This window comes from Entelurus aequoreus, linkage group LG04, assembly GCF_033978785.1.
Source record: "Entelurus aequoreus isolate RoL-2023_Sb linkage group LG04, RoL_Eaeq_v1.1, whole genome shotgun sequence".
In the NCBI taxonomy this organism is placed as follows: Eukaryota; Metazoa; Chordata; class Actinopteri; order Syngnathiformes; family Syngnathidae; genus Entelurus; species Entelurus aequoreus.
The window spans coordinates 9,904,901-9,930,448 of record NC_084734.1 but is presented as its reverse complement, the minus strand read 5'-3'; the positions used below and the strand labels follow the sequence as shown (position 1 = coordinate 9,930,448).

At 42.8% G+C, this 25,548-nt stretch overlaps 1 protein-coding gene across 2 annotated transcripts in view; it reads left to right on the top strand.

Annotated features, from left to right (window-relative positions):
• The window catches only part of slc16a2 (solute carrier family 16 member 2), a 60,795-nt gene that overhangs the window by 14,075 nt on the left and 21,172 nt on the right, over positions 1–25,548 (top strand). For both annotated transcript variants that reach the window (XM_062044167.1, XM_062044168.1), the window contains exons 2-4: positions 10,838–10,982; positions 16,524–17,010; positions 24,930–25,073. In XM_062044167.1, coding sequence (XP_061900151.1) covers positions 10,838–10,982; positions 16,524–17,010; positions 24,930–25,073 — 776 coding nt within the window. The remainder of the gene's footprint in view (positions 1–10,837; positions 10,983–16,523; positions 17,011–24,929; positions 25,074–25,548) is intronic.

Sequence of the window (25,548 nt, the reverse complement as noted above, 5' to 3'; positions counted from 1 at the left end):
CATGAATGCTATCTTAGCACCATCGGTAGCATAACGAGACTGTTGGTGTTGAAAGATGAACTCACACTGCACCAGGAAGCCTCTGCAAAGTTCAAAATCCCCCTCGAAAGATTTAAGGCTGGCAATCTTGGGTTCCCGAGGTTGAGGCTGTTCTCCTGTGGAGGGTGTTGCTGGGGTGCCCAGGTCAGGCGTGGGGGGTGTCACCTGGCTTGGACTGAGGGTGTTCAATCTAGCCAGCAGACTAGAGAAGGCGACGTCCAGATGGTCCTCCAATCTGGAGAAACGGTTTTGGTGTTGCTGGAGTACTGTCAGCATGGCAGACATCTCAGGTGTCAAGGGGGCTCGGGACAGAGGGGTGGCCTGAGATCTCCGCGTGCCGTCTGGTTCCATCATGGCCGGAACGTACTGTTACATACGACAAGGGGAAGGAGACGGCACGACAACAGGAGGTCTAGCTCAACGAGTTTTATTTGAGCTTGATGATTACGTAGGGTGTGTGTGCTACTATGTGTGTGTATGCAGGGCTATGTGTGGAAGTTAACCAAATATAAGTTACCAGTGGTTGTTGTAAGTGCGTGTTGGTTGTGGCAGCAAACAAGTCCAGAATGGGCGAGGCAAAAGAGGTTTGTGATCCAAGCGAGGGGTCGAAGGTCGAGGAAGGCAGTCAGAGTCCAGGGGGAAGATCGGCAGGTGAGGCGCACAGCTCACTGCGGAGACACGGAGGTATGAATCAGAGCTACGTTCCGGCGTGGAGTAGTCAGCGGAGTGAGCCTTTATGCTGCTGCCTCTCGTCAAGACCAGGTGTGTTGATTGAGGATTGCCTCCAGCTGTGGAGGCGTGTGGGGGCGTGTCCTGCGGTGCTTGCAGCAGAGCCTCTAAGTGCTGCTGCTGAGGAGGGAGAAGCAGACTGGGCGTGCGCCGTAACAGTATGTGTAGAAATACACAGTACTTATGTACGACACGGACCAGTATGTGTAGAAATACACAGTACTTATGTACGACACGGACCAGTATGTGTAGAAATACACAGTACTTATGTACGACACGGACCAGTATGTGTAGAAATACACAGTACTTATGTACGACACGGACCAGTATGTGTAGAAATACACAATACTTATGTACGACACGGACCAGTATGTGTAGAAATACACAGTAGCATCAGGAATGTTGGTGTTATTATTCCATCACCATGGTTACATTATATAGGCCAAAGACCAGAAAACACTCCCCGTCTCAGCTACATTGACAGTATAATGACTACACTCTTCTCTGTCCTATAGTATACAGTATAATGACTACACTCTCTTCTCTGTCCTATAGTATACAGTATAATGACTACACTCTCTTCTCTGTCCTATAGTATACAGTATAATGACTACACTCTCTTCTCTGTCCTATAGTATACAGTATAATGACTACACTCTCTTCTCTGTCCCTGGCCAGCATTGTCAACAATGACATCTTCCCTGGCCAGCACGTCAACAATGACATCTTCCCTGGCCAGCATGTCAACAATGACATCATCCCTGGCCAGCATGTCAACAATGACATCATCTTTGGCCAGCATGTCAACAATGACATCATCCCTGGCCAGCATGTCAACAATGACATCATCCCTGGCCAGCACGTCAACAATGACATCATCCCTGGCCAGCATATCAACAATGACATCATCCCTGGCCAGCATGTCAACAATGACATCATCCCTGGCCAGCATGTCAACAATGACATCATCCCTGGCCAGCATGTCAACAATGACATCTTCCCTGGCCAGCATGACAACAATGACATCATCCCTGGCCAGCATGTCAACAATGACATCTTCCCTGGCCAGCATGACAACAATGACATCATCCCTGGCCAGCATGGCAACAATGACATCATCCCTGGCCAGCATGTCAACAATGACATCATCCCTGGCCAGCATGGCAACAATGGCATCATCCTTGGCCAGCGTGTCAACAATGACATCATCCCTGGCCAGCGTGTCAACAATGACATCATCACTGGCCAGCACGTCAACAATGACATCATCCCTGGCCAGCGTGTCAACAATGACATCATCCCTGGCCAGCGTGTCAACAATGACATCATCCCTGGCCAGCGTGTCAACAATGACATCTTCCCTGGCCAGCGTGTCAACAATGACATCATCCCTGGCCAGTGTGTCAACAATGACATCTTCCTTGGCCAGCATGTCAACATTGACATCATCCCTGGCCAGCATGTCAACATTGACATCATCCCTGGCCAGCATGTCAACAATGACATCATCCCTGGCCAGCATGTCAACAATGACATCATCCCTGGCCAGCACGTCAACAATGACATCATCCCTGGCCAGCATGTCAACAATGACATCATCCCTGGCCAGCACGTCAACAATGACATCATCCCTGGCCAGCATGTCAACAATGACAGCATCCCTGGCCAGCACGTCAACAATGACATCATCCCTGGCCAGCACGTCAACAATGACATCATCCCTGGCCAGCATGTCAACAATGACAGCATCCCTGGCCAGCACGTCAACAATGACATCATCCCTGGCCAGCATGGCAACAATGGCATCATCCTTGGCCAGCATGTCAACAATGACATCATCCCTGGCCAGCATGTCAACAATGACATCATCACTGGCCAGCACGTCAACAATGACATCATCCCTGGCCAGCATGTCAACAATGACATCATCCCTGGCCAGCATGTCAACAATGACATCATCCCTGGCCAGCTTGTCAACAATGACATCATCCCTGGCCAGCGTGTCAACAATGACATCATCCCTGGCCAGCGTGTCAACAATGACATCTTCCCTGGCCAGCATGTCAACAATGACATCGTCCCTGGCCAGCATGTCAACAATGACATCGTCCTTGGCCAGCATGTCAACAATGACATCATCCCTGGCCAGCACGTCCACAATAACATCATCCCTGGCCAGCGTGTCAACAATGACATCATCCCTGGCCAGCGTGTCAACAATGACATCTTCCCTGGCCAGCGTGTCAACAATGACATCTTCCCTGGCCAGCGTGTCAACAATGACATCATCCCTAGCCAGCATGTCAACAATGACATCATCCTTGGCCAGCATGTCAACAATGACATCATCCCTGGCCAGCACGTCAACAATGACATCATCCCTGGCCAGCATGTCAACAATGACAGCATCCCTGGCCAGCACGTCAACAATGACATCATCCCTGGCCAGCATTGTCAACAATGACATCATCCCTGGCCAGCATGTCAACAATGACATCATCCCTGGCCAGCACGTCAACAATGACATCATCCCTGGCCAGCACGTCAACAATGACATCATCCCTGGCCAGCACGTCAACAATGACATAATCCCTGGCCAGCATGTCAACAATGACATCTTCCCTGGCCAGCATGTCAACAATGACATCATCCCTGGCCAGCATGGCAACAATGACATCATCCCTGGCCAGCATGGCAACAATAACACCATCCCTGGCCAGCATGTCAACAATGACATCATCCCTGGCCAGCATGGCAACAATGACATCATCACTGGCCAGCACGTCAACAATGACATCATCCCTGGCCAGCATGGCAACAATGACATCATCCCTGGCCAGCATGGCAACAATGACATCATCCCTGGCCAGCATGGCAACAATGACATCATCCCTGGCCAGCATGGCAACAATGACATCATCCCTGGCCAGCATGGCAACAACCCCTCCCCTGCTCAGCTGCTATTTAAAAAAGGCCCCCATATCCCCATATAGCTGCCCAGGACATGCCTGTATATTATTCTTTCATTTTCTACCTGAAGTTGACTTCATGTCCATCCTCACCCTTTCGGACCTTTGCAAAGTGTAAAATACCATCTTCCTTGAAAACTGAGTATTCTATTTTGAAAGTAAATCAGATCATCGACATTGTGTTTGTGCATGACTTCCTGTCCAACACCAAGCAGACGCTAAATTGAGCACATTTGTTGCGGCGTCCCATAAATATAGAAGCTCTGCATATAAAAATATAGAAGGTCTGCGTATAAAAATATTGAAGGTCTGCGAATTTAAATATATTTTTATATGCCGACCTTCTATATTTTTATATGCAGAGCTTCTATATTTGTATACGCAGACCTTCTATATTTAGCGCCGGAATGCAGAACGCCAACAGCAGGCGGTGTAAATGGACACGTGGACTTGTGTAAGTGGACACATGGACTTGTGTAAGTGGACACATGGACTTGTGTAAGTGGACACATGGACTTGTGTAAGTGGACACATGGACTTGAGTAAATGGACACATGGACTTGTGTAAGTGGACACATGGACTTGTGTAAGTGGACACATGGACTTGTGTAAATGGACACATGGACTTGTGTAAATGGACACATGGACTTGTGTAAATGGACACATGGACTTGTGTAAGTGGACACATGGACTTGTGTAAATGGACACATGGACTTGTGTAAGTGGACACATGGACTTGTGTAAGTGGACACATGGACTTGTGTAAGTGGACACATGGACTTGTGTAAGTGGACACATGGACTTGTGTAAATGGACACATGGACTTGTGTAAGTGGACACATGGACTTGTGTAAATGGACACATGGACTTGTGTAAATGGACACATGGACTTGTGTAAGTGGACACATGGACTTGTGTAAGTGGACACATGGACTTGTGTAAATGGACACATGGACTTGTGTAAATGGACACATGGACTTGTGTAAGTGGACACATGGACTTGTGTAAGTGGACACATGGACTTGTGTAAATGGACACATGGACTTGTGTAAATGGACACATGGACTTGTGTAAGTGGACACATGGACTTGTGTAAGTGGACACATGGACTTGTGTAAGTGGACACATGGACTTGTGTAAATGGACACATGGACTTGTGTAAGTGGACACATGGACTTGTGTAAATGGACACATGGACTTGTGTAAATGGACACATGGACTTGTGTAAGAGGACACATGGACTTGTGTAAGTGGACACATGGACTTGTGTAAATGGACACATGGACTTGTGTAAGAGGACACATGGACTTGTGTAAGTGGACACATGGACTTGTGTAAATGGACACATGGACTTGTGTAAATGGACACATGGACTTGTGTAAGAGGACACATGGACTTGTGTAAGTGGACACATGGACTTGTGTAAGTGGACACATGGACTTGTGTAAATGGACACATGGACTTGTGTAAATGGACACATGGACTTGTGTAAGTGGACACATGGACTTGTGTAAGTGGACACATGGACTTGTGCGTGCAAAAAAGCTAGTCAAAAATCCTCCCTATAAATCACTCTAGTGTTTTTATGAAAGCACACCTTTTTTGAACTAAACTCACGGGTTGAAAAGCCCAAATAATGAAAAAGAGAGAGGACTTTAAATGGAACCGTAGCTAAAAAGCTGCATCTGAAGTACGCCAACAAGCTACATCAACACCTTAGTTACATAAATCTCAGTAGGAAAACAACATGTAACTACCACTCACTCTGCCACTTTGTGAAACTCTCTGCTCCACATCTTTATGCATGAAGACAAACAACACAATTCTAAGACTCCGTTTTTTGTACAACTCCCTAATTCCACCTCTATTGTGTTTATAAAGGAAGTATCCACATTGTTGTAATGTTCACACAAAGTCACACATTGTTGTGTCACTGCCTTAGTGTAACATTGTTGTAATGTTCACACAAAGTCACACATTGTTGTGTCACTACCTTAGTGTAACATTGTTGTAATGTTCACACAAAGTCACACATTGTTGTGTCACTACCTTAGTGTAACATTGTTGTAATGTTCACACAAAGTCACACAATGTTGTGTCACTACCTTAGTGTAACATTGTTGTAATGTTCACACAAAGTCACACATTGTTGTGTCACTACCTTAGTGTAACATTGTTGTAATGTTCACACAAAGTCACACATTGTTGTGTCACTACCTTAGTGTAACATTGTTGTAATGTTCACACAAAGTCACACAATGTTGTGTCACTACCTTAGTGTAACATTGTTGTAATGTTCACACAAAGTCACACATTGTTGTGTCACTACCTTAGTGTAACATTGTTGTAATGTTCACACAAAGTCACACATTGTTGTGTCACTACCTTAGTGTAACATTGTTGTAATGTTCACACAAAGTCACACATTGTTGTGTCACTACCTTAGTGTAACATTGTTGCGTCACTACCTTAGTGTAACATTGTTGTAATGTTCGCACAAAGTCACACATTGTTGTGTCACTACCTTAGTGTAACATTGTTGTAATGTTCACACAAAGTCACACATTGTTGTGTCACTACCTTAGTGTAACATTGTTGCGTCACTACCTTAGTGTAACATTGTTGTAATGTTCACACAAAGTCCCACATGGTTGTGTCACTACCTTAGTGTAACATTGTTGTAATGTTCACACAAAGTCACACATTGTTGTGTCACTACCTTAGTGTAACATTGTTGCATCACTACCTTAGTGTAACATTGTTGTAATGTTCGCACAAAGTCACACATTGTTGTGTCACTACCTTAGTGTAACATTGTTGCGTCACTACCTTAGTGTAACATTGTTGTAATGTTCACACAAAGTCCCACATTGTTGTGTCACTACCTTAGTGTAACATTGTTGTAATGTTCGCACAAAGTCACACATTGTTGTGTCACTACCTTAGTGTAACATTGTTGCGTCACTACCTTAGTGTAACATTGTTGTAATGTTCGCACAAAGTCACACAATGTTGTGTCACTACCTTAGTGTAACATTGTTGTAATGTTCATACAAAGTCACACATTGTTGTGTCACTACCTTAGTGTAACATTGTTGCGTCACTACCTTAGTGTAACATTGTTGTAATGTTCGCACAAAGTCACACATTGTTGTGTCACTACCTTAGTGTAACATTGTTGTAATGTTCACACAAAGTCACACAATGTTGTGTCACTACCTTAGTGTAACATTGTTGTAATGTTCATACAAAGTCACACATTGTTGTGTCACTACCTTAGTGTAACATTGTTGTAATGTTCGCACAAAGTCACACATTGTTGTGTCACTACCTTAGTGTAACATTGTTGTAATGTTCGCACAAAGTCACACATTGTTGTGTCACTACCTTAGTGTAACATTGTTGCGTCACTACCTTAGTGTAACATTGTTGTAATGTTCGCACAAAGTCACACATTGTTGTGTCACTACCTTAGTGTAACATTGTTGTAATGTTCGCACAAAGTCACATATTGTTGCGTCACTACCTTAGTGTAACATTGTTGTAATGTTCGCACAAAGTCACACATTGTTGTGTCACTACCTTAGTGTAACATTGTTGCAATGTTCGCACAAAGTCACACATTGTTGTGTCACTACCTTAGTGTAACATTGTTGCGTCACTACCTTAGTGTAACATTGTTGTAATGTTCACACAAAGTCACACATTGTTGTGTCACTACCTTAGTGTAACATTGTTGTAATGTTCACACAAAGTCACACATTGTTGTGTCACTACCTTAGTGTAACATTGTTGTAATGTTCGCACAAAGTCACAGAATGTTGTGTCACTACCTTCGTGTAACATTGTTGTAATGTTCGCACAAAGTCACACGTTGTTGTGTCACTACCTTAGTGTAACATTGTTGCGTCACTACCTTAGTGTAACATTGTTGTAATGTTCGCACAAAGTCACACATTGTTGTGTCACTACCTTAGTGTAACATTGTTGCAATGTTCGCACAAAGTCACACATTGTTGTGTCACTACCTTAGTGTAACATTGTTGTGTCACTACCTTAGTGTAACATTGTTGTAATGTTCACACAAAGTCACACATTGTTGTGTCACTACCTTAGTGTAACATTGTTGTAATGTTCACACAAAGCCACACATTGTTGTGTCACTACCTTAGTGTAACATTGTTGTAATGTTCACACAAAGCCACACATTGTTGTGTCACTACCTTAGTGTAACATTGTTGTGTCACTACCTTAGTGTAACATTGTTGCAATGTTCGCACAAAGTCACACATTGTTGTGTCACTACCTTAGTGTAACATTGTTGTGTCACTACCTTAGTGTAACATTGTTGCAATGTTCGCACAAAGTCACACATTGTTGTGTCACTACCTTAGTGTAACATTGTTGCGTCACTACCTTAGTGTAACATTGTTGTAATGTTCACACAAAGTCCCACATTGTTGTGTCACTACCTTAGTGTAACATTGTTGTAATGTTCACACAAAGTCACACATTGTTGTGTCACTACCTTAGTGTAACATTGTTGTAATGTTCGCACAACATCACACAATGTTGTGTCACTACCTTAGTGTAACATTGTTGTAATGTTCACACAAACTCACACATTGTTGTGTCACTACCTTAGTGTAACATTGTTGTAATGTTCACACAAAGTCACACATTGTTGTGTCACTACCTTAGTGTAACATTGTTGTAATGTTCGCACAACGTCACACAATGTTGTATCACTACCTTAGTGTAACATTGTTGTAATGTTCACACAAACTCACACATTGTTGTGTCACTACCTTAGTGTAACATTGTTGTAATGTTCGCACAACGTCACACAATGTTGTGTCACTACCTTAGTGTAACATTGTTGTAATGTTCACACAAACTCACACATTGTTGTGTCACTACCTTAGTGTAACATTGTTGTAATGTTCACACAAAGTCCCACATTGTTGTGTCACTACCTTAGTGTAACATTGTTGTAATGTTCACACAAAGTCACACATTGTTGTGTCACTACCTTAGTGTAACATTGTTGTAATGTTCGCACAAAGTCACACATTGTTGTGTCACTACCTTAGTGTAACATTGTTGCGTCACTACCTTAGTGTAACATTGTTGTAATGTTCACACAAAGTCCCACATTGTTGTGTCACTACCTTAGTGTAACATTGTTGTAATGTTCACACAAAGTCACACATTGTTGTGTCACTACCTTAGTGTAACATTGTTGCATCACTACCTTAGTGTAACATTGTTGTAATGTTCGCACAAAGTCACACATTGTTGTGTCACTACCTTAGTGTAACATTGTTGTAATGTTCGCACAAAGTCACACATTGTTGTGTCACTACCTTAGTGTAACATTGTTGCATCACTACCTTAGTGTAACATTGTTGTAATGTTCACACAAAGTCACACATTGTTGTGTCACTACCTTAGTGTAACATTGTTGTAATGTTCACACAAAGTCACACATTGTTGTGTCACTACCTTAGTGTAACATTGTTGCATCACTGCCTTAGTGTAACATTGTTGTAATGTTCGCACAAAGTCACACATTGTTGTGTCACTACCTTAGTGTAACATTGTTGTAATGTTCGCACAAAGTCACACATTGTTGTGTCACTACCTTAGTGTAACATTGTTGCATCACTACCTTAGTGTAACATTGTTGTAATGTTCACACAAAGTCCCACATTGTTGTGTCACTACCTTAGTGTAACATTGTTGTAATGTTCATACAAAGTCACACATTGTTGTGTCACTACCTTAGTGTAACATTGTTGCGTCACTACCTTAGTGTAACATTGTTGTAATGTTCGCACAAAGTCACACATTGTTGTGTCACTACCTTAGTGTAACATTGTTGTAATGTTCATACAAAGTCACACATTGTTGTGTCACTACCTTAGTGTAACATTGTTGCGTCACTACCTTAGTGTAACATTGTTGTAATGTTCGCACAAAGTCACACATTGTTGTGTCACTACCTTAGTGTAACATTGTTGTAATGTTCACACAAAGCCACACATTGTTGTGTCACTACCTTAGTGTAACATTGTTGTAATGTTCACACAAACTCACACATTGTTGTGTCACTACCTTAGTGTAACATTGTTGTAATGTTCACACAAAGCCACACATTGTTGTGTCACTACCTTAGTGTAACATTGTTGTAATGTTCACACAAAGCCACACATTGTTGTGTCACTACCTTAGTGTAACATTGTTGTAATGTTCACACAAAGTCACACATTGTTGTGTCACTACCTTAGTGTAACATTGTTGTAATGTTCACACAAAGTCACACATTGTTGTGTCACTACCTTAGTGTAACATTGTTGCGTCACTACCTTAGTGTAACATTGTTGTGTCACTACCATAGTGTAACATTGTTGTAATGTTCACACAAAGTCACACATTGTTGTGTCACTACCTTAGTGTAACATTGTTGTAATGTTCACACAAAGTCACACATTGTTGTGTCACTACCTTAGTGTAACATTGTTGTAATGTTCGCACAAAGTCACACATTGTTGTGTCACTACCTTAGTGTAACATTGTTGTAATGTTCACACAAAGTCACACATTGTTGTGTCACTACCTTAGTGTAACATTGTTGCATCACTACCTTAGTGTAACATTGTTGTAATGTTCACACAAAGTCACACTTTGTTGTGTCACTACCTTAGTGTAACATTGTTGTAATGTTCACACAAAGTCACACATTGTTGTGTCACTACCTTAGTGTAACATTGTTGCATCACTACCTTAGTGTAACATTGTTGTAATGTTCGCACAAAGTCACACATTGTTGTGTCACTACCTTAGTGTAACATTGTTGTAATGTTCGCACAAAGTCACACATTGTTGTGTCACTACCTTAGTGTAACATTGTTGCGTCACTACCTTAGTGTAACATTGTTGCGTCACTACCTTAGTGTAACATTGTTGTAATGTTCGCACAAAGTCACACATTGTTGTGTCACTACCTTAGTGTAACATTGTTGCGTCACTACCTTAGTGTAACATTGTTGCGTCACTACCTTATTGTAACATTGTAACTCTTCTTCTCTTCTCTGTAGCCTGGGTCGGGGCTCTGGCCATGGGCATGATCTTCTTCTGTTCACCGGTGGTCAGCATGTTCACCGACCACTTTGGCTGTCGGACAACGGCGGTCAGTGGGGCGGTGCTGGCGTTCATTGGACTGCTGAGTACATCTTTTGCAAAGTAAGCAGTGATCATGAAAGTAGTGCTCATGCATCATTTATCTCCAACACTCATCTCTTAACTCACTGCTCAGCACAAGTATTAGTCTTTGGTCTAGTCTGGCCCAACTTGACACTCAGGGCCTAAGCTACGAAAGCTTTGCGTGTACTATAACAGGTGCAAAACATGCAGAGCGGATCTAGGAAACTCCGGTCTCTGTTAAGTGAGCAGAATAACTCCTGTCTCTGTTAAGTGAGCACAATAACTCCTGTCTCTGTTAAGTGAGCAGAATAACTCCAGTCTCTGTTAAGTGAGCAGAATAACTCCAGTCTCTGTTAAGTGAGTAGAATAACTCCTGTCTCTGTTAAGTGAGCAGAATAACTCCTGTCTCTGTTAAGTGAGCAGAATAACTCCTGTCTCTGTTAAGTGAGTAGAATAACTCCTGTCTCTGTTAAGTGAGCAGAATAACTCCTGTCTCTGTTAAGTGAGCAGAATAACTCCTGTCTCTGTTAAGTGAGCAGAATAACTCCTGTCTCTGTTAAGTGAGCAGAATAACTCCAGTCTCTGTTAAGTGAGTAGAATAACTCCAGTCTCTGTTAAGTGAGCAGAATAACTCCTGTCTCTGTTAAGTGAACAGAATAACTCCAGTCTCTGTTAAGTGAACAGAATAACTCGTGTCTCTGTTAAGTGAACAGAATAACTCGTGTCTCTGTTAAGTGAGCAGAATAACTTGTCTCTTTTAAGTGAGCAGAATAACTCGTGTCTCTGTTGAATGAGCAGAATAACTCGTGTCTCTGTTAAGTGAGCAGAATAACTCCTGTCTCTGTTAAGTGAGCAAAATAACTTCTGTCTCTGTTAAGTAAGCAGAATATCTCGTGTCTCTGTTAAATGAGCAGAATAACTCGTGTCCCTGTTAAGTGAGCAGAATAACTCGTGTCTCTGTTAAGTGAGCAGAATAACTCGTGTCTCTGTTAAATGAGCAGAATAACTCGTGTCTCTGTTAAGTGAGCAGAATAACTCCAGTCTCTGTTAAGTGAGCAGAATAACTCGTGTCTCTGTTAAGTGAGCAGAATAACTTCTGTCTCTTTTAAGTAAGCAGAATAACTCCTGTCTCTGTTAAGTGAGCAGAATAACTCCTGTCTCTGTTAAGTAAGCAGAATAACTCCTGTCTCTGTTAAGTGAGCAGAATAACTCGTCTCTGTTAAGTAAGCAGAATAACTCCTGTCTCTGTTAAGTGAGCAGAATAACTCCTGTCTCTGTTATGTGAGCAGAATAACTCCTGTCTCTGTTATGTGGGCTCTGTACCGAGGATGTCGTTGTGGCTTGTACAGCCCTTTGAGACACTTGTGATTTAGGGCTATATAAATAAACATTGATTGATTGATTGATTGATTAAGTAAGCAGAATAACTCCTGTCTCTGTTAAGTGAGCAGAATAACTCCTGTCTCTGTTAAGTAAGCAGAATAACTCCTGTCTCTGTTAAGTGAGCAGAATAACTCGTGTCTCTGTTAAATGAGCAGAATAACTCCTGTCTCAGTTAAGTGAGCAGAATAAAACGTGTCTCTGTTAAGTGAGCAGAATAACTCGTGTCTCTGTTAAGTGAGCAGAATAACTTCTGTCTCTTTTAAGTGAGCAGAATAACTCCTGTCTCTGTTAAGTGAGCAGAATAACTCCTGTCTCTGTTAAGTAAGCAGAATAACTCCTGTCTCTGTTAAGTGAGCAGAATAACTCCTGTCTCTGTTAAGTAAGCAGAATAACTCCTGTCTCTGTTAAGTAAGCAGAATGACTCATGTCTCTGTTAAGTGAGCAGAATAACTCCTGTCTCTGTTAAGTGAGCAGAATAACTCCTGTCTCTGTTAAGTGAGCAGAATAACTCGTGTCTCTGTTAAGTGAGCAGAATAACTCCTGTCTCTGTTAAGTGAGCAGAATAACTCCTGTCTCTGTTAAGTGAGCAGAATAACTCCAGTCTCTGTTAAGTGAGTAGAATAACTCCAGTCTCTGTTAAGTGAGTAGAATAACTCCTGTCTCTGTTAAGTGAGCAGAATAACTCCAGTCTCTGTTAAGTGAGCAGAATAACTCCTGTCTCTGTTAAGTGAACAGAATAACTCCAGTCTCTGTTAGGTGAACAGAATAACTCGTGTCTCTGTTAAGTGAACAGAATAACTCGTGTCTCTGTTAAGTGAGCAGAATAACTTGTCTCTTTTAAGTGAGCAGAATAACTCGTGTCTCTGTTGAATGAGCAGAATAACTCGTGTCTCTGTTGAATGAGCAGAATAACTCGTGTCTCTGTTAAGTGAGCAGAATAACTCCTGTCTCTGTTAAGTGAGCAGAATAACTCCTGTCTCTGTTAAATGAGCAGAATAACTCGTGTCCCTGTTAAGTGAGCAGAATAACTCGTGTCTCTGTTAAGTGAGCAGAATAACTCATGTCTCTGTTAAATGAGCAGAATAACTCGTGTCTCTGTTAAGTGAGCAGAATAACTCGTGTCTCTGTTAAGTGAGCAGAATAACTCGTGTCTCTGTTAAGTGAGCAGAATAACTCCAGTCTCTGTTAAGTGAGCAGAATAACTCGTGTCTCTGTTAGGGACGGCGTGGCGAAGTTGGTAGAGTGGCTGTGCCAGCAATCGGAGTGTTGCTGGTTACTGGGGTTCAATTCCCACCTTCTACCTTCCTAGTCACGTCCGTTGTGTCCTTGGGCAAGACACTTCACCCTTTGCCTCTGATGGCTGCTGGTTAGCGCCTTGCATGGCAGCTCCCGCCATCAGTGTGTGAATGTGTGTGTGAATGGGTAAATGTGGAAATACTGTCAAAGCGCTTTGAGTACCTTGAAGGTAGAAAAGCGCTATACAAGTACAACCCATTTATCATTTAAGTGAGCAGAATAACTTCTGTCTCTTTTAAGTAAGCAGAATAACTCCTGTCTCTGTTAAGTGAGCAGAATAACTCCTGTCTCTGTTAAGTAAGCAGAATAACTCCTGTCTCTGTTAAGTGAGCAGAATAACTCGTCTCTGTTAAGTAAGCAGAATAACTCCTGTCTCTGTTAAGTGAGCAGAATAACTCCTGTCTCTGTTAAGTGAGCAGAATAACTCCTGTCTCTGTTAAGTGAGCAGAATAACTCCTGTCTCTGTTAAGTGAGCAGAATAACTCGTGTCTCTGTTAAATGAGCAGAATAACTCCTGTCTCTGTTAAGTGAGCAGAATAACTCGTGTCTCTGTTAAGTGAGCAGAATAACTCCTGTCTCTGTTAAGTGAGCAGAATAACTTCTGTCTCTTTTAAGTGAGCAGAATAACTCCTGTCTCTGTTAAGTGAGCAGAATAACTCCTGTCTCTGTTAAGTAAGCAGAATAACTCCTGTCTCTGTTAAGTGAGCAGAATAACTCCTGTCTCTGTTAAGTAAGCAGAATAACTCCTGTCTCTGTTAAGTAAGCAGAATGACTCATGTCTCTGTTAAGTGAGCAGAATAACTCGTGTCTCTGTTAAGTGAGCAGAATAACTCCTGTCTCTGTTAAGTAAGCAGAATAACTCCTGTCTCTGTTAAGTAAGCAGAATAACTCCTGTCTCTGTTAAGTGAGCAGAATAACTCGTGTCTCTGTTAAGTGAGCAGAATAACTCCTGTCTCTGTTAAGTAAGCAGAATAACTCCTGTCTCTGTTAAGTAAGCAGAATAACTCCTGTCTCTGTTAAGTGAGCAGAATAACTCCTGTCTCTGTTAAGTGAGCAGAATAACTCCAGTCTCTGTTAAGTGAGCAGAATAACTTGTGTCTCTGTTAAGTGAGCAGAATAACTTGTGTCTCTGTTAAGTGAGCAGAATAACTCCTGTCTCTGTTAAGTGAGCAGAATAACTCCTGTCTCTGTTAAGTAAGCAGAATAACTCCTGTCTCTGTTAAGTAAGCAGAATAACTCCTGTCTCTGTTAAGTGAGCAGAATAACTTGTGTCTCTGTTAAGTGAGCAGAATAACTCCAGTCTCTGTTAAGTGAGCAGAATAACTCGTGTCTCTGTTAAGTGAGCAGAATAACTCGTGTCTCTGTTAAGTGAGCAGAATAACTCCAGTCTCTGTTAAGTGAGCAGAATAAGGAGCGCAATCCATTTAGCGTCTCTGACTTCATGAATATGCAGAAAATATGCTGAGAAGAGAAGATGCAAATATATTACACAGCACGTGCAGTTTGATTTAACAACACTGATCGCTGGTTATTTATCATGCACATAAAAAGTGGTACTTGTCTTCTGCTTGTTTGAAAACAACACAAGTAGCAGCATGATAGCATGAATGATCCAATGCCTCCAGACTAGCAAACGTTATTTAAATAAGGCGATCTTCAGTTATGATTAGCATATGCAATGTTAGTAGAGCACACAACACGCCCACCAAAAGTACACGCTAAGATTGTGCCCATACCAATAGTTTGGTGCCGGTATTGGTACCAAAATGTATTTTGATACTTTTCTAAATAAAGGGGACCACAGAAAATGTCATTATTGTTTTTATTTGAACAAAAAATCTTAGTGTACATGAAACATATGTTTATTATTGTAATTTAAATAAAATAGTGAACATACTAGATAACTTGTCTTTTAGTAGTAAGTAAACAAACAAAGACTCCTAATTAGTCTGCTGACGTATGCAGTAACATATTGTGTCATTTATACACCTATTATTTTGTCTACATTATGAGGGACAAACTGTAAAAATTGATTATTAATCTAGTTGTTCATTTACTGTTAATATCTGCTTATTTTCTGTTTTAACATGTTCTATCTACACTTCTGTTAAAATGTAATAATCACTTATTCTTCTCTTCTTTGATAATTACCCCAACCCAAAATGCGTCCATAACACTTTTCTGTCTCCACACTGTGTTTGCTTGTAAGTACTCTGTGTGTGTGCTTCTCTGCTCGTAAAACCAGCAATGTGACCACGGGGAAAAAAAAGCAACTGGCAGTAAAGTACCGTTTTTAATTCATTAGTACTGTGGTACTTTATTAGTGCCGTGTACCGTACAACCACGGTACACGGCACACACCTTGTATTTGGATATTAGTAGATCAGTGGATTATTAGTTTTACATGTACACATCACTTACCCTTTTAGTACACAGGGTAGTATTATGTAGTAGTACTGTATATGAAAGCTAGTATATGACAAACACTGTACAGAATGTGGCTGCCAGACGCACCCAGAACAGTCCACATTCTAGCCAGTCTTTATTGGCTTTGCAGTCAAATTCCGCATAGAGTTGAAGACTTTAGTCCTGACTTTCCATGCGTTGCATGGTGAGGGCCCCTCAGTATATCGCTGATTAGTTGTGGCCCTACACTTCAGGGCGCAGCCTTCAGTCTTCAGGCCAAACATTTATTTTCAAACCTGGCATTCCAGGCTGTAGCCCCCCCCCAAGACTCTGGAATGACTCGCACCAGTCCCTCTGTGATCTCCACTCTTTTAAAAGCCTTTGAAGACTTCACTTTTTAGTCAAGTTTTGAGTTAATGGACTGAGCAGTCTACCTTAAGGTTGGTGGTTGTATAAATGTCATGCTAGCCCTCATTGCCTGTGTTCCTCTTCCAGCTCCCTGAGCCTGCGTTATTTCACTTATGGCATCCTGTTTGGCTGTGGATCCTCCTTCGCCTTCCAGCCCTCTTTGGTCATCCTGGGCCACTACTTTCGCCGGCGCCTTGGCTTGGCCAACGGTGTGGTGACGGCGGGTGCCAGCCTCTTCTCCATGGGTCTCCCTGTGTTGCTGGACAAGGTGGTGGAGCCGCTGGGACTCAGCAGGACCTTCCAGATCCTCAGCCTCTTCATGCTTGTGCAAGCCTTTCTGGCACTGACATTTAAGCCATTGCTACCGGCCGGACATGGCATGGGACCACCAGGCAGCGCTGAGTCTCCAACACAGCCAGGGACCACTGCTCAGAGCGCAAAGTGGTGGAATAAGGCCTCGGCGGGGGTCAGAAAGTACTTTAACCTGAGAGTTTTCCGCATACTCACTTACCGTGTTTGGGCATTTGGAGTTGCTACAGCTGTATTGGGCTACTTTGTGCCTTACATCCATCTGGTAAGAACATTATGATTTTGCTCTTACTCATACCATTACAATTACCATACCATACCATTACAATTTTAAAATTCATGGGGGGTCACTCTGTCATATGCAAGGGTCAATCAACTCCAATTGTGTTTATGATTAGGACACAACTCTTCTTCTGTTTTAGTACTACTTAAAGGCCTACTGAAATGAAATGTTCTTATTTAAACGGGGATAGCAGGTCCATTCTATGTGTCATACTTGATCATTTCGCGATATTGCCATATTTTTGCTGAAAGGATTTAGTAGAGAACAGGCCTGGCCCTAACCAATCTGGCGCCCAAGGCAAGATTTTAGGTGGCGCCCCCCCACATCGGCAGTGAAGTGTATATACTCACAAGAAACCGAATAGCTTTGTCTTTGACCTTTTTTTTACTTAAAGAAAGCAAATTAACATATTATATGAGAATGTTATGTTATGATTATCTTTAACCGAATCACAGCAGTGCTCAAATTAAAAAACAGCATTCCCTCTCATGTGATATTGTTTAATTAACATTAATGATGTGCACTTTAACAAATAGGCTTACAACTAATATATAAAGGGGTGGCAAAGTGACTATTACCTGCAGGGCAAACATTAGCTAACCAGAAGGTAATAACAATGTAAACAAAAAACACCTGCTTAAAAGATCTAATACAAATGTCCCTGAGGAATGTAAGGTGGGAGTACTGTAATTACCTAACGTTACATTATTATTTTCCATAACAATTTAGCCCCCTCCACAATATTAACCCGACGTTAAAGCAGAACTAGCTATTTATTGAATAGCAATTGCCGAATCATGTAACAGTAGCTTAATGCTAAAAAGCCAGGTTACTATCACATTCTGTAACAGACAAATAATTTCATGTAGGCTAACGTTACCTACCTGCTACCTCTGTCTTTTTCTCGTTTCTCCTCTTCTTTTCTCTTTTTTCTTCCCTGGGCACCTGACAGTTTTGGCCGTTTTGACATTTTGTGTTGATTTTTTGGTGGTCCAAAAAGAGTCATGATACTGGAAGGGAGGGGGCGCACCGTGCGGGGGGAGGGGGGGCGTAATGTTGTAACAAATAATATTTCTATTAAATAGGCTTTACTTTGCATTTTAATTAACGTGGGATTATTTTTTGTATTTAGAAATAATAGTACCAACTTTTTTTTTCTTTTTTTTTCTCCAACATTTGTGGCACTGGCGTGGCGTCCCCTGATGGACGGCGCCCTTAGCATTTGCCTATACGGCCTATGCCACGGGCCGGCCCTGGTAGGTAACATCGACGATAAAGTTCGAAACTTTTGGTCGCTGATAAAAAAGCCTTGCCTGTACCGGAAGTAGCGTGACGTCACAGGTTGTGGAGCGCCTCACATCTGCACATTGTTTACAATCATTCCCACCAGCAGCGAGAGCGATTCGGACCGAGAAAGCGACAATTACCCCATTAACTTGAGCGAGGATGAAAGATTTGTGGATGAGAAAAGTGAGAGTGAAGGATTAGAGTGCAGTGCAGGACGCCAGGATGTATCTTTTTTCGCTCTGACCGTAACTTAGGTACAAGGGCTCATTGGATTCCACACTTTCTCCTTTTTCTATTGTGGATCATGGATTTGTATTTTAAACCACCTCGGATACTATATCCTCTTGAAAATGAGAGTCGAGAACGCGAAATGGACATTCACAGTGACTTTTATCTCCACGACAATACATCGGCGAAACACTTTAGCTACGGAGCTAACGTGATAGCATCGTGCTTAACTGCAGATAGAAACAGAAGAAATAAGCCCTTGACTGGAAGGATAGACAGAAGATCAACAATACTACTATTACTTCTACTATCAGGAGACACCGAACCAAACCCTGGACCTGTAACCACACGGTTAATGCTGTCCCGCCTGGCAAAGCCTAGCAATGCTGTTGCTAACGACGCCATTGAAGCTAACTTAGCTACGGGACCTCGACAGAGCTATGCTAAAAACATTAGCTCTCCACCTACGCCAGCCTTCATCTGCTCATCACCACCCGTGCTCACCTGCGTTCCAGCGATCGACGGCGCGACGGAGGACTTCACCACAATCATCGGTGCGGTCGGCGGCCCGGAGACGGAGGAAGTCAACCCAGACACCGGTGAGGACAGCGGCGCGGCGGCGGACAGCGTTGTGGCTTTCGTAAAGTTCATACAGCACATATATTTCCCCAAAGTTACGTACGTGACATGCACATAGCGGCACGCACGTACGGGCAAGCGATCAAATGTTTGGAAGCCAAAGCTGTACTCACGGTAGCGCGTCTGCTATCCAACTCAAAGTCCTCATGGTTGTGTTGCTGTAACCAGCCGCTAATACACCGATCGCACCTACAACTTTCTTCTTTGCAGTCTCCATTGTTTATTAAACAAATTGCAAAAGATTCACCAACACAGATGTCCAGAATACTGTGGAATTTTGCGATGAAAACAGACAACTTAAGCTGGCCACCGTGCTGTTCCAAAACGTCCGCTACAATCCGTGACGTCACGCGCAAACGTCATCATACCGAGACGTTTTCAGACGGATATTTCCCTGGAAATTTAAAATTGCACTTTATAAGTTAACCCGGCCGTATTGGCATGTGTTGCAATGTTAAGATTTCATCATTGATGTATAAACTATCAGACTGCTTGGTCGGTAGTAGTGTCTTTCAGTAGGCCTTTAAACATAATCTGGGGAGCAATACATAGCCTAACATCCGGCAGTGTGGAATGTCCGTGCGTAAGTCAAGGAATTTCTTTCTCTTTATCACAGAAGAAAAATAAACTGCACCATGTTCACAGCTAACTTGGGAAACATGGACAATGGGAGCATTGATGTCCTGGTTTTAAGGATAATTTTCATTTTCTGTAGGGCTTTGGGAAATGAATGCAAACAAGCAATGAAGATCAGACATGGTCAGGAGTTTTATATTAAGTCTATGGCCTAACATCCCTTAACTTAGACGTTACGAAGCAAAGCATAGTAAGAAAAACTACATTCAACTATTGTAGAAAATCTGAGAAGTGTTTGCTACCATTCTTGTCCATGTCATTTGTGGCAAATACACCCAGAGGCTATTTTTGACACACATTGGAAGTCCAAGTAAATATGCCTTTGTAGTGAGAGGTGTATAGAGACAACCCAGTTTCAGGCCATCTCCTCAATGATTGGTCAAAAGGCACTCAGGGCGCCATGACTGCTACCAACTTGGAGTCAATGCTAGGTGTTTGCGGCGATTCCTTGTTAGTTTTTTGACGTGTAAAAAAAAAAAAGCCTTGTTATGCAACATGGGGCTGTGCCACCTGCCAGGAATGGGGAAACATCAAGAAGTTTGATAATTGAACATTGGCCTTCAACACCACACACCACAGTGCCTTGTGCCAGTCAAACACACGACACAACGTCCACGTTTTGAATGCACAGAAGCTCAATCAATCAATCAATCAATGTTTATTTATATAGCCCCGAATCACAAGTGTCTCAAAGGGCTGCACAAGCCACAACGACATCCTCGGTTCAGAGCCCACATAAGGGCAAGGAAAAACTCACAACCCAGTGGGATGTCAATGTGAATGACTATGAGAAAACCTTGGAGAGGACCACAGATGTGGGTGACCCCCCACCCCTCTAGGGGAGACCAGATGCAATGGACGTCGAGTGGGTCTAGCATAATATTGTGAAAGTCCAGTCCATAGTGGATCTAACATAATAGTGAGAGTTCAGTCCATAGTGGGGCCAGCAGGAGACCATCCCGAGAAGAGACGGGTCAGCAGCGCAGAGATGTCCCCAACCGATGCACAGGCGAGCGGTCCCCCCCGCGGGTCCCGACTCTGGACAGCCAGCACTTCATCCATGGCCACCGAACCTGTGCCCCCCTCCACAAGGGAGAAGGGGGCAGAAGAGAAAAGAAAAGAAACGGCAGATCAACTGGTCTAAAAAGGGGGTCTATTTAAAGGCTAGAGTATACAAATGAGTGTTAAGATGGGACTTAAATGCTTCTACTGAGGTAGCATCTCTAACTTTTACCGGGAGGGCATTCCAGAGTACGGGAGCCCCAATAGAAAACGCTCTATAGCCCGCAGACTTTTTTTGGGCTCTGGGAATCACTAATAAGCCGGAGTTCTTTGAACGCAGATTTCTTGCCGGGACATATGGTACAATACAATCGGCAAGATAGGATGGAGCTAGACCGTGTAGTATTTTATACCTAAGTAGTAAAACCTTAAAGTCACATCTTAAGTGCACAGAAAGCCAGTGCAGGTGAGCCAGTATAGGTTTATATATATAGGCATATATGTATATAAAGGTATATACAATATAGGCATAATATGATCAAACTTTCTTGTTCTTGTCAAAAGTCTAGCAGCCGCATTTTGTACCAACTGTAATCTTTTAATGCTAGACATAGGGAGACCCGAAAATAATACGTTACAGTAATCGAGACGAGACGTAACGAACGCATGAATAATGATCTCAGCATCGCTAGTGGACAAAATGGAACGAATTTTAGTGATATTACGGAGATGAAAGAAGGCCGTTTTAGTAACACTCTTAATGTGTGACTCAAACGAGAGAGTTGGGTCGAAAATAATACCCAGATTCTTTACCGAGTCGCCTTGTGTAATTGTTTGGTTGTCAAATGTTAAGGTGGTATTATCAAATAGGTGTCAGTGTCTAGCAGGACAGATAATCAGCATTTCCATTTTCTTGGCGTTGAGTTGCAAAAAGTTAGCGGACATCCATTGTTTAATTTCATTAAGACACGCCTCCAGCTGACTACAATCTGGCATGTTGGTCATGTTTAGGGGCATGTAGAGTTGGGTGTCATCAGCATAACAGTGAAAGCTAACACGTATGATGTCGCCTAGCGGCAGCATGTAGATACTAAAGAGTGCAGGGCCAAGAATCGAACCCTGGGGAACTCCGCACGTTACCTTGATATAGTCCGATGTCACATTGTTATGGGAGACACACTGCATCCTGTCAGTAAGATAAGAGTTAAACCAAGACAAGGCTAAGTCTGACATACCAACACGTGTTTTGATACGCTCTAATAAAATATTATGATCGACGGTATCGAAAGCGGCGCTAAGATCAAGAAGCAGCAACATAGATGACGATCCATCGTTAGCAATAGATCATTAGTCATTTTTGCGAGGGCTGTCTCCGTAGAGTGATCTGCCCTGAAACCGGATTGAAAGGGTTCACAGAGATTGTTAGATTGTTTCGAGGATTTTCGAAATAAACATAAAAGCCACCAGACACAGTTTTAATCATCCATAAATGATAAAATGATATTTCTGGATAGACCATCATTTTAATTTGTGCTAGTCCAAATATGTTGACACGTCAGACTTAGGATTCTCTTTGCAGCGCTCCTTTCTCACAGTCCTGTGCGTAACAGTTTGCACGTAGAAATGCTTAATTAAGACTCAAAATAGGTACTTACCGAATACAAAGTGAAAAGCGAAGACAACAGTTTGCACCAAACCCCTCAGGTGAAACTAAACCAGGGGTCGGCAACCTTTACCACTCAAAGAGCCATTTTGGCAAGTTTAACAAATTAAAGAAAGTAATGGGAGCCACAAAAAAAAATTTAAAATGAAAAACACTGCATACAAAGCTTAAATGCTTTGTGCTATGTTAACCAGGGGTCTCCGACACACGCACCGGCACGCACTTTAATGTGGAAATTTGATGTTAGTGCAGCCCGCGAGTTTTGAATGAATGGCGCTTGATAGCGTCACGCTTGCCAACCCTCTCATTTTTCCCGGGAGACTCCCGAATATCAGAGCGTGATGACACTGCATTTGGCGCCCTCTACAGTCTGCCCTAACGGTGTACCTGCTCGACCACACGTAGAATGCAATTTCAGCTTGCTCACGTAAGTGACAGCAAGGCGTACTAACTCAGCAGCCACACATCTTACACTGACGGTACCAATACCCAGAACCCCATGCAGCCCTAACTCTTCCGCTCAACCAACGCACGGAGAGAGGGGGGGGGGGGGGGGGTGATGTGTGGGGGGATTTGGTGGTAGCGGGGGTGTATAATGTAGACCGGAAGAGTTAGGGCTGCATGGGATTCTGGGTAATGGTTGTGTTGTGTTTATGTTGTGTTACGGTGGGATGTTCTCCAGAAATGTGTTTTTCATTCTTTTTTGGTGTGGGTTCACAGTGTGGCGCATATTTGTAACGTAACAATGTTAAAGTTGTTTGATACGGCTACCGTCAGTGTAAGCTGTGTGGCTGATGAGTAAGTATGCTTTGCTGTCTCCTGTGTGTGCAAGTAATAACAACATGCAACATGTGGCTGGACTGGCACACTGTATGTAAATGCTATAGAGGACAATTACTGCAGTGCAATTAGGGCACGCCCTTTATTTAGTAATTAGAGTGTAAATAGGATTATTTTTTCCCTGGGAGTAATCTATGAGAGACACTGAGATCCATAAATCTCCTGGGAAAATCGGGGGGGTCGGCATGTATGTAGCTGAGCCGCATCAGAGTGGTCAAGGAGCCGCATGCGGCTCCGGAGCCGCGGGTTGCCGACCCCTGAACTAAACGGTTTAGTGTTCCAGAAAGCCAAAGAACAAAAGGCTGGACTTGTACCTCCACTATTATTGTTATTTTGTATATTCCAGAGAAGCAGAGTCCTCCAAAGAAGAGATTTCATTATGCTCTGTTTATTTGTGTGATGTTTTTAAGAACCTTCTGCAAAAAGATCTCTATGACAGCACTCTAGTCTTTTAAGAATCTTCTAGAAGAATGTACAAACTGAACTCGCGGGCCACCAGAAACAATAAAAAGAAAGATGGAACCTTGAGAAACACTACTAGTATTAAAGAAGTTGACTACATTTGAAGTAAACAAGTGAGAGCAACACCTTAGTTACATAAATCCCATTGTGAAAAATATGTGGAACTGCCATGAAGGAGAGGACTCAAAGGGGAGCCTTGAGGAAACAAAGGGGAGTCTTGAGGAAACAAAGGGGAGCCTTGAGGAAACAAAGGGGAGCCTTGAGGAAACAAAGGGGAGTCTTGAGGAAACAAAGGGGAGCCTTGAGGAAACAAAGGAGAGCCTTGAGGAACGCCTCACTTGTAAATCACAAGTTTGGAGCCTAGTGTACTATGTTTGCCTTGCAGGGTTAAAATGTCAGTCTGCCAACGTCCAAGACCCTCCCCAACAGGAACACTCGTGCTTTTAGGAATTTCCCAAGTTTTGAACTGAACTCGGGGGCCAGTATGGGGTCACTCCAGGGATTTGGCTCCCAGGCCGCCAGATTAATAGCCTTGCTATAGTTTTTGGAACATTTGAATCTTAAGTGATAAAAGGTAAGTGGTGGGGTTAAATAAGAGTGCCGCCATGTGGTAAATAGATGGGTCCGTGCAGACTTGGTGCACCTTAGGGTCACAATTCTGCATGCATAGGTTCAGGAGTAGAAGTGGCAACTTATTTAGTGAAGAATAAGCTGCCAAGTGTTGATTTGAGTCAAATATGAGGATGCAGTACAAAGTTCAAGTGCAGAGCTGTGAAATAGTCCTTCCTATGTCCAGATGTCAGATGTTCCAGCTCCTTCTGCCAAATATGTTGTTGTTCTAGGCCTTGGGCCCAGATGTCCTGTAAACACAGCCCCGGTCTTTGTAATGGCTTGACCCCTGCAGGAAGCCTCACCTGTATGGCCCCTGTAGACATGACCACCCCATGGCCATTCATGCATAGCAAACCCTTCAAAGCAGGTTCAGGAAGGACTTCAGAGGGTGGTGTCATGAGGGTCAGCGGTATGTGCACTGATCACTGACCTTTATGCACTGGCTCTTCCTGTTGTGTGGCTGGCCTGAATGCATGTGCCTTGTACATGTGTTCCCTTTCTAACCAAGTCTGTCTTTGTCTTTGTGTGTCAGATGAACTTTGTACAGGAGCAGTTCAAGGGCACGGAGAAAGAATGGCTGCTCCTGGTGTGCATCGGAGCTTCTTCAGGGGTGGGACGGCTCGCTTTTGGCAAGATCGGAGACCTTATTCCTGGCCTGAAGAAGATCTACATGCAGGTCAGGAAATGAATGACTTAGCCCATTGAGTGGACTTTGTCCATGGTCTGAATCATCTGTTGGAATGTAGACCAACACAGTAAGTGAAGATACATGGAGGTTATATTTGTGTCTAGTACTTTGCAACAACACAAGATGTGTAACTGAAAGACCCAATAGGAGGGCTGGGGGATATAATGATCACCATTACCTTTTGCATATCATCCAATCTCAATTATGATTATGATTTTTGTTTTTAATTAAAAGTGGATTGTCCCCAGCAGGATTATAGAGACTAGAGTTGCATTTCTACTATTTATTACCGTGGTATGTTGTAATAAACATGTCCACCATGTTTGATGGAGGTAATATATGTTAACTATTGTTTACTAGAGGTGGAGAGGTACATGTTTGATGGAGGTAATACATGTTAACTGTTGTTTACTAGAGGTCCCGCAGGAAATGCCCTGTGGGACGGGATTGGTTCCCAGGGATT